Source organism: Sceloporus undulatus, chromosome 1 (genome assembly GCF_019175285.1).
Source record: "Sceloporus undulatus isolate JIND9_A2432 ecotype Alabama chromosome 1, SceUnd_v1.1, whole genome shotgun sequence".
Taxonomy (NCBI): Eukaryota; Metazoa; Chordata; class Lepidosauria; order Squamata; family Phrynosomatidae; genus Sceloporus; species Sceloporus undulatus.
Genome location: NC_056522.1, coordinates 251,583,378 through 251,592,551, shown reverse-complemented (window position 1 = coordinate 251,592,551; position 9,174 = coordinate 251,583,378). Strand labels below are relative to the sequence as shown.

At 40.3% G+C, this 9,174-nt stretch overlaps 1 protein-coding gene across 1 annotated transcript; it reads left to right on the top strand.

Annotated features, from left to right (window-relative positions):
• The first annotated feature begins 4,850 nt into the window (after positions 1-4,850).
• LOC121937027 lies at positions 4,851-8,019 on the top strand. Its single transcript, XM_042479870.1, has 2 exons — positions 4,851-5,652; positions 6,336-8,019. The coding sequence occupies exons 1-2, from the start codon at positions 4,889-4,891 to the stop codon at positions 6,898-6,900; spliced, it is 1,329 nt and encodes a 442-aa protein (XP_042335804.1). The 5' UTR covers positions 4,851-4,888; the 3' UTR covers positions 6,901-8,019.
• The last annotated feature ends 1,155 nt before the right edge of the window (positions 8,020-9,174 follow it).

The window sequence follows — 9,174 nt, the reverse complement described above, 5'->3', positions numbered from 1 at the left end:
ATAATGGTGGCACTTAGTCTGGACCCTCCCCCTTCCTAAAATCCTGGCTGCGTCCCTGCTTGCAACACTCCACATGGACACATACAAGTAGAGTCTACAGTTGTGGGTTTTTGTTTTTGTTTTGTTTTTTGCTTTTTTTTATTAAGAATATACATATAGACATACACAAATACAAATTTCTATATGCTTATAGAGCATAGTCCTATAAAAAAAAGATTTAGTCAAAAAGAACATTATACCCATCTCCCCCATGCTCCCACCCCACCCTCCTCCCCTCAATCAATTTCCACATGAGATTTCCAACACTTTCTGTTCTTAAGGCAACATTTATTCATGATATATTGTCCACTTCAATTAAACTAAAATTTTATGAATCCTCAACTTTAACATATACAGTAATAGTGTTCCTTCAGAAATTAAGTCCACTAGAATGTTTCCTTTCTACAGATTTTGACTTTGCAAATCAAAGCTTTTTTCACAATATGTATAAAAATTTCCCCAATTTTATTATGATTCTCATATTTTTCTCCTTTTAACATATCTGAAGTCTTATCCATTTCCACCACAACTATCATTTTTAGTAGCCAATCATCTATGGAAGGCATGTCATGCATTTTCCACTTTTGGGCTAGTATTACTCATGCCACAGAAACCATATATAGTATTTGATAACGGTATTTATTTCTGTCAATTAATTTTATACAACTAGTTATGTTTAGTAAGTATAACTCAGGGGCAAACTCAAAAGCAATGTTAAAGATGTCAGATATTGTTTTGTGAAGTTGCTTCCAGAAATTTTCCTACTGCTGGACATGTCTACCACATGTGGACCCAACCTCCATTATTTTTCTGACATTTCCAGCAACTCAGTTTACTATTTTTGTATATTTTTGCTAGCCTGGCTGGTGTTAAATACCACCTTATTTCCATTTTAAAGACATTTTTCCTTAGATTCTGATTTTTTGTAAATTTATTGGCTTGTCGCCTTGCTTGAATCCAGCTATCCAAGGGTATATCCAGGTCCGGGCCGTCCATATAGGTGAGCTAGGCAGTCGCTTAGGGGCGGAAAACAGTAGGGGACGTTGGCGTGGCAAGGTGGCTGGGAGGCCAGAGAGGGAGAGAGGGGGAGAGGGAGGGAGGGAGAGAGAGAGTGGGAGAGAGAGAGAGAGAGAGGCCGGAGCTGGGCAGAATGATCCCCCAGGGCCAGGGTCGGCTGCCTGGGCATTGCACACAGGAGCAGGGAGATGGAGCTGCTTGTTGGAGCAGTCCTCTTCTTCCTCCTCCTCCTCATCTTCTTCCCATCCTCCCTCCTCTTCTTCTTCTTCCTCCTCCTCTTCTTCCTCCTCTTCTTCTTCCTTCCCTCCTCCCCCCTGGAGGGCCTTCCAGGCTGCACCCACTCTGGTGAGATAACCCAGTTTGGCATCTAAGTCTCTGTATGCGGCACACGCTCTCCTCCTAGGAGTTGGAATTTGTTGTGGGCCTGGCCCCCACAACAAACTCCAACTCCCAGTATTCCATAGCCTTGAGCCAGACAAAGGCGTTTATCACACTGAGGTTATTGGAGCTAAGATCAGGGGTGACTGCGGGTCAAACAATGCGAATGGCCGTTCTAACGTGACTGTTTTATCACACCTGGTTGCCTTTCCGTTGCCCTTCTGAATCGAGGGGGAATCGAATCCAAGGCAAGTCACGTGATGTGGATTCATGCAAAACAGAGTGAGTGCAAATTGTATTACCACACCGGTGCATACCATGTGGATACAATGATTCAAATATGGACCCTTGCGCATGCTCAGTGGGGCCCTGAAGGCATCCTGAACCTTTGCACTTCTGGGGTGAAAAAGGGAGCCTGGTTCCACTTTCATGTGAATGATAGTTTCACCTTTCTTCCTCCCTTCTATTTTCCCATCCCTGGCAGCCAAATTCAAAGGCGTCCTCTGTGTCAGAGCCCCCATCCATTTCAGCCACATTGACATCTAACCTCTTGTCATTCTCCTCATCTATTCCATCTACATCTCTCCTTCCCTTTGTAACAGTTGCCTTCTCTTAGGTTGCATCCACACTGGGGAGATAATCTGGTTTAATTCCACTTTAACTGTCCTGGCTCAGTGCTATAGAATTCTGGGAACTGTAGTGTCCTGAGACATTGAGCCTTTTCTGCCAGAGAGCTCTGGTGCCTCAGCAAACTAATAACTTAAATTATTATTAATAATTAGTGTTAAAATATATTATTATTATTATTGGGGTTGGAGTTTTGTTGTGAGTCCTTGGCTTGGCTATGGGGAAAGTCCTGGGAGTACCATCTCTACCTCCAGTCTCCTGTTTCTTTCCCTTCAGATCTGTCATCTGGATTGAAATCTGTCTTCCATCCCTTTCCAGTTTCATGTGAATGCTAGCCTCTGAATCTGCACTGGGAAATAATCCGGTTTGACTTCACTTTAACTGTCCTGGCTCAGTGCTATGGAATTCTGGGAACTGTAGTGTACTGAGACATTGAGCCTTCTCAGCCAGAGAGCTCTGGTTCCTCAACCAACTAATAACTTAAATTATGATTATGATTTTAAAACATTAATTATTATTAATAGTATTTTAAAAATATATTATTATTATTATTATTATTATTACTATTATTATTATTATTATTATGGGAGTTGGAGTTTGTTGTGGGGTCCTTGGCTCGAGGCTATGGAATTCTGGGAGTTCCATCCTTCCCTCCAGCCTCCTGTTTCTTTCCCTTCAAATATGTCATCTGGATCTACCCTCCATCCATAGCCTCACGTGAATGATAGGGAATGTCACCTATCTCTAAATGCCCTCTGCTTCATCCAAATGTATCACCCACCAGCAAAATTGTTGTTGTTGTTGTTGTTGTTGTTGTTGTTGTTGTTGTTATTTTGTAGTGAAATAATTTTTTAATAATAAATTATTATTTTACCAGGGTGACCAAACGTCATCCTTTATCCAGGACACGTCCTACATTTCTGCTCAGGAGGAATTTCAAAACATCCTGGTTTGTTCAGAGAGTTTGCCTTTGCCAGTCTTTCCTTGAGGCTGAGAGTGTGTGACTTACTTGCCTAGTGGGTCTTCTTGGTTGGTTCAGAGAGTTTGCCTTTGCCAGTCTTTCCTTGAGGCTGAGAGTGTGTGACTTACTTGCCTAGTGGGTCTTCTTGGTTTGTTCAGAGAGTCTGCCTTTGGTGACTTGGGTGTGTGTGAGTGTACACTTTCAAGAGGTTTTCTTGGGAGGTTTGTTCAGAGAGGGTTTGACTTTGCCATCCTCTGAGGCTGAAAGAGTGTGACTTGCCCAATGGTTTTCTTGGAAGATTTGTTGAGAGGGGATTTGCCTTCACCTTCCCATAAGGCTGAGAGAGTGTGACAAGCATTGTGATGTCCTTCGTGTGCCGCACCATTTGGACATGGTGCATGAGCCACATCATCGACACGTACCTCATGTAAGATATTTAGCCTTCTCTGTTGGAGAGAATCAGATTTTCATTGAATCCTGGTCTCCAGAGTCATAGAATCGTAGAGTTGGAAGAGACTCCAAAGGACATCCTGTCCAACCCCATTCTGCCATGCAGGAACTCTCAATCAAAGCATCTCCAACAGATGGCCATCCAGCCTCTGCTTAAAGACCTCCAAAGAAGGAGACTCCACTACAATCTCTGAGGAAGGAGTGTGTTCCACTGTCAAACAGCCCTTACTCTCAGGAGGTTCCTCCTAGTCTAACACACAAAGCTATATCCCAACTTCCTATCCAGGAAGAATGTCAAAATGTTCTCCATTCTGAGCATGACTGAGAAACATGAATATATATTGTTTTTTATTAATGTTTTTGGCTTTTAGTTGGTTGTGTTCTCCATTTTTGAACGTCCTACAATTTGTCATACATTTTGTTGTGCATCATGTCCTACATTTTTCTTACATTTTGAGGGGATACCGGGGGGGGGGGGGACACCAAAATATTTCTTGCTTAGGGTGGCCAAATATCTAGAGCCAGCCCTGTGCCCCATCGCCCCCCCCCCAGCCTGCCCATGGAGCGATGCGGGAGGCAAAGGGTTCCGGGGAGATGGAGGCTCCTCCTCCCTTTCCCAGCTGGGCTGCTACTTGGCCCACCGGGAAAGAAACAGAGTTGGTTCTTGGGCTTTTTCTCCTGAGGAGGAATGCATGGGGGAGTGGCCTTGAGACTTGCGAATAATCAAGACCGCGAGTCTCAAGACCGCTAATATGGGTGGCCATATTTCTGAATGTATATTCAGAATTTTTAGCTCCTGCGCGTGTACACGTTACAACCATATGCTGTAACTTGGAACAGGAAAATGAATCAGACTTTTGTGTGGAATCATCTGTTGGTGTATTTTTGTGCAGTTTTGACCATAAATGTCACTGAGTGCAAAAGAAAATGAATGGCTGTATGAAAACAAAGAACAAATATAATGAGTAAAAAAAGTAAATTATCTTTGTCATTATGGTCCAAAACACACTGCCGAAATAAACCAGTTTGAGACTGCTTTAATTGCCCTAACTCAGTTCTAGGGAATCTTGTGAACTGTAGTTTATTGTGGCACCAAAGCTGACAGAGAAGGCTAAATGTCTCACAAAAATACAGTTCCCAGACTTGAATCAGGGCAGTTAAAGCAGCCTCAAACTGAATTATTTCTGCAGTGTGTTTTGTACCTGTAGGAGGTAAAAGAAGAACACACTCTGTGGATATCTACACAATAATAAATGGAACCAGAACTGGGGACTACAGCTCCCACCATGACCTCTAGGGCTGACAGGAGTATTCTGGAAATCCAAAACTTAATTTTCCAAACTGTGATTCCAATCCAAACACTTTTTTTCCTTTCTTTTCAAACAGGACAGTTTGAATTGGTCTAATTGCACAATCATGAGATCACAAGAAGTTATTGTTTGCAAAAAAATAGGAAATGAACGGCATTGTTTTAAAGCAGTAATAAATTTTAATGAAGAAGCAGGGGATATTCAAAACCTAACTAAGAGGGAGACAAGCATTGTAGAAGCAGCAAAGCAGGGAGCAATAGAGATCCTACAAGATGCCCTGAAAAAGAAAGACAAGGTACTGATGAAGGAACCAGAGAAGGTAGTCCTTAAGGGGGAAGAGAAAGAATTTTTTTTTATGAAACGCTATGCGATATTGACAGAAGACCGAGTGAAGAAACTCCTTGCAGAACTCAAGAAAGTAAGATTTAAGAAGAACATTCACAGTGATCATTATGGTGACTATGCATATGTTTATCCAGATGATGAGACAAGAACCATTTATTTATGTGGCTTATTCTGGAATGCTCCAAAGTATCTTGAAAAAGATTCCCAGCCAGGCACCCTCATCCATGAAGTGTCTCACTTTCTGGGTACTCATGACATTGCCTATGGTTGGAAGGCAAAGCCTGTTCCTCTTGGCTGCAAAGGTATCATGGTAAAAGGCAATCTTGAGAAGGAAAACTACAAGGATGCCCTTTGTAAAGCCTTCTGGAATGCTGATAATGTGGAATATGAGTTTGAGCTCACCCTCAAACACAAACAAAGGAATTATTTGGGTGGCAAATACTGCTGCTGTGGGGAAACAGCAAGATACTCCGTGTGTGATCAGTCTGTGCCTGACTACTTCCATACTTGCAGAGTTGGCAAAAAGTGAGTATTGAGAACTTTTACCTTTCAAGCCATATGGCTTGCGAATCAGGAACAGACCTTGTAGATGTTACATTTTGGGGTGGAAGTTGCCATGCTGACTGGAGATGTGTGGAATTGTTGCTCAAACAAGTTAATTTTGGTTTTTCCCCCCAAGGCAGCTTTGCGCTTCCTACTAAAACACCCCTACCCTTAGTCCCTACAACCCATTAGTCACAGACTGACCTTCCCAACCCTTCTCATTTACTCCCCCATCAGCCCTTCATCTTCTCTCCCATTCCCCTCCCAGTGCTCATCTCTCAAGTGAAGCAGCCCCTCTAAATCCCACAGCAGGGGAAGAGTCTCTGTTGCTCCATGCTGCTTTCTGCATGGAGGGGTCTGCTCACATCAGAGCACACAGAGCAACCAAGGAAGCCCACCTCTGCCACCATCCAGCCCTGGGAGGAGGCAGAACAGCTTTCCACCCTTTCTTTGCCGATACTGGTGTATCATGTTGTTAGTGGAACATAAGTCACAGTCCTGCACCAGAAGCAGCAACAATCATGATTCAAATCCTTTTACTGACGGCAGAAAGACACCTTTATCAGCCTTCTTGTGAAATTCATTTTCCTGAATAAACAACACTGAAGGTCAGGGAGACTAGGAAATTACAAGAGTTGCTTAAAATCCATTTCTCCATTTCTCAGGTGGGAAACAGAGTTACTAGTCAAAGATCTATGTAGAAGATCAGAGAAGATAAGAGGGAAGCTGGTACAGCATCAGAGAACTGCAGATGAAATTAAAGAATCTCTCAGAAAAGCTGAGACTTCACGCAAGGCTGGTCTTTCCATGGACTTTGCTGGAGCAGCAGTAGCATCCGTAGGTGTCTTCCTGGCTCCTCCCACACTTGGGCTTTCTGCCTTGGTGGCTGGAGGGGTCGGAGTGGCTGGGGCCAGAGCAGCCCTCATTTCCATGAAGATCTTTGATGGAAGAGCATCCAGCAAAAAGAAGGAGTTGGATGACATCTTTGCTGAATGCCAAAATTTCCTGGATGATGTCAAGAGAGTTATAACTTTCCTAAATGATACATTTGCATTCCAGAGAGATTTTGGTATTCAGTATCGTTCCTACTCTTGGTTGAAGCATATCATATATTTGAAGAAACAAGTTGAATCTGAGAGAGATGATTTGCAGAAAATATATAGGTACATGGAGGGTACCATACAGTGTACCTATCTCCTAGAAAGTATTTGCAAAATTCTTTTTGATTAGACAAATCCACTTTCTTCATCCAGTTACTACTGCCTTAGCTCTGATCCTGCATGAGAAACATAGCTATATGAATATGGGGATGGGGGGAGATTGCTACACTAGGTTAATATTGCTGATTTGCATATGGTCTGCTTTTCACTATTTTGCTGATAAGAGCACAACAAACATTTGACACAGACTTTGTTCCAAAAGAACCTGGTGTCACCTCCAGCTTTTGCCAAAATTATTGTGGCTGGGAAGACTAGTTGTCCAAATAATTGGCGTATTGCTTCCAAGAAATCTGTTGCCATTTCTAGGGTATATTAAGTTATTGTATCTGGAATACCCAGAAACTGAGAAAAATGTCATTAATATGGTTCGTCAAAACTATATATAGAATGAAAACAAATATTGTGAGAAAGATTCATTTCTGAAATATAGCAGAGACATTTTTGCATCACATAAAAAGATTTGCCAGGTGGCTTCCATACCAGAGCTTTTTTTTTTTTAGTGATGCTCACAGCTTCACCCATTGCCCTTTCCCCCCCAAATTCTACACAGGAGGTAAAATGCCACATCATCTAACAACACCTTTCTCTGTGGCCAAAATCCCCCAGGCATGTTTTTCACAAGTGAATTCCATTCAGCAAATGTGCCCTTTAATAACAAAAAAGATTTCTCCTTCAAGGTTCTGTTCTTTTTTTGCTTCCTGTTTCAGTGAGGAGGACAGGGAATTAGTGATCACTTCCCATTTGATCAGCTATTTCTCTTCATGGCTCTATATCTTAATTTACAGTATATGGAAAGAGAACGAGAGAGAGTAACTTTCTTTTTAAAAAATAATAAGTAAACACTGCTCTCTCAGACACAACATACAGAAAGGAAATATATAAATATTTAGAACCAAGTCAATACATTGTGTACACACTGACGCAGACCTTGGAAGTAACAAGTTAGAAAGAATGTGATTACCTGCAATTAGTGCCTCTGCAGTGGCAATGAAGTGTAATGATGTCACACCTCATAAGTGACATAAGACCGATCCCATTTTTATTAGTGCAACAATAGCAGTTATTTTATTTATTTTTCTTGCTGTTACAGAATAAATAAATTGCAGCTATTATTCTAGTTATTTTCAAATATTCCTTTGGAAAGAGTATTCTTACAGGCACTTTGACTGGAATTTGTCAATATTTTGATATTTTCCTAGAGTCAAAAAAGACATTACATATACTGGGATTGAAAAGGAAACAAAATATTTTGGTTAAAAGTGAGAAGCATATGATTTAAAAAATCTATAAGGTCTTATTAGACATTGAATTAAAAGAAGAATCAATAAAAGAATGTATGATAAAATGGATGAGGGATATTAAAGAACAAATCCCACTTGATAAATGGGAGAAAGTGTGGACAAAAACCCTAAAATTTACTAAAAGTATTTATTTGATTGAAAATTATAAGTTATTTTACAGGTGGCACCTATCATCTACAAAATTGGCAAAGATGAAAAAGAACAATGAAAATCATTGTTGGAAATGTGGGCAAAAAAATGCTGACCCATTTCATAAGACGTTTGGAAGACAGTTCATAACACAATTTCAGACCTTATTTCAAATTAGATTTGTGATGAAGCCAAAATTATATTTACTAAACATGATGGAAGACCTAGAAGAGAAAATAAATCAAGAGGAGGTGGGCGTTATTCTGTGTATGATAACAGCAGCCAGTTTAATTTATGCAAGGCATTGGAAGAGGAAAAATGATCATATGTTTATTGATTGGAAAATAAAACTAAATGACTTAATGATAATGGATAAACCAACAATGATACTTACTAGCAAATCAGAACAACAGTTTTATAGAAAATGGGGGGAAATCAGTAGAATCTGGGATAAAGCCAAATGATTAAGGTAAAACTAAGTTATAATTATACATATATACATATACATATACACACACACATATACATATAAAATGCTGTATTCATTTAATATTACTTGAAGATATATTATCGTGCCAAGATGTGCTTATGTTACTTTCTATGCTTCTGCATCTGCCGATATATGAAGATTATATAGTCTGCATTGAATAAAGAAGATGATTCTATTAAGAAGATGCTGTATTTTAAATAATAATAAAAATATTTTAAAATATTTTGATATTTTCCTGAGAAACCTAAGGAATTTCCTCTGAGGGGGAAAAACCCACCTTGCCATGTGAATAATGTGTTACTTTTTCAATATTGCAAGGAATAACAGTGTGTTACTTCTCTGTCACTATGAAGAAACATGAGAA

Coding starts and splice junctions, on each gene's coding strand:
- LOC121937027 (XM_042479870.1), top strand. CDS start 4,889: ATGAGATCACAAGAAGTTATTGTTTGCAAAAAAATAGGAAATGAACGG. Junction 5,653..6,335: donor ACTTGCAGAGTTGGCAAAAA/GTGAGTATTGAG, acceptor TCCATTTCTCAG/GTGGGAAACAGAGTTACTAG.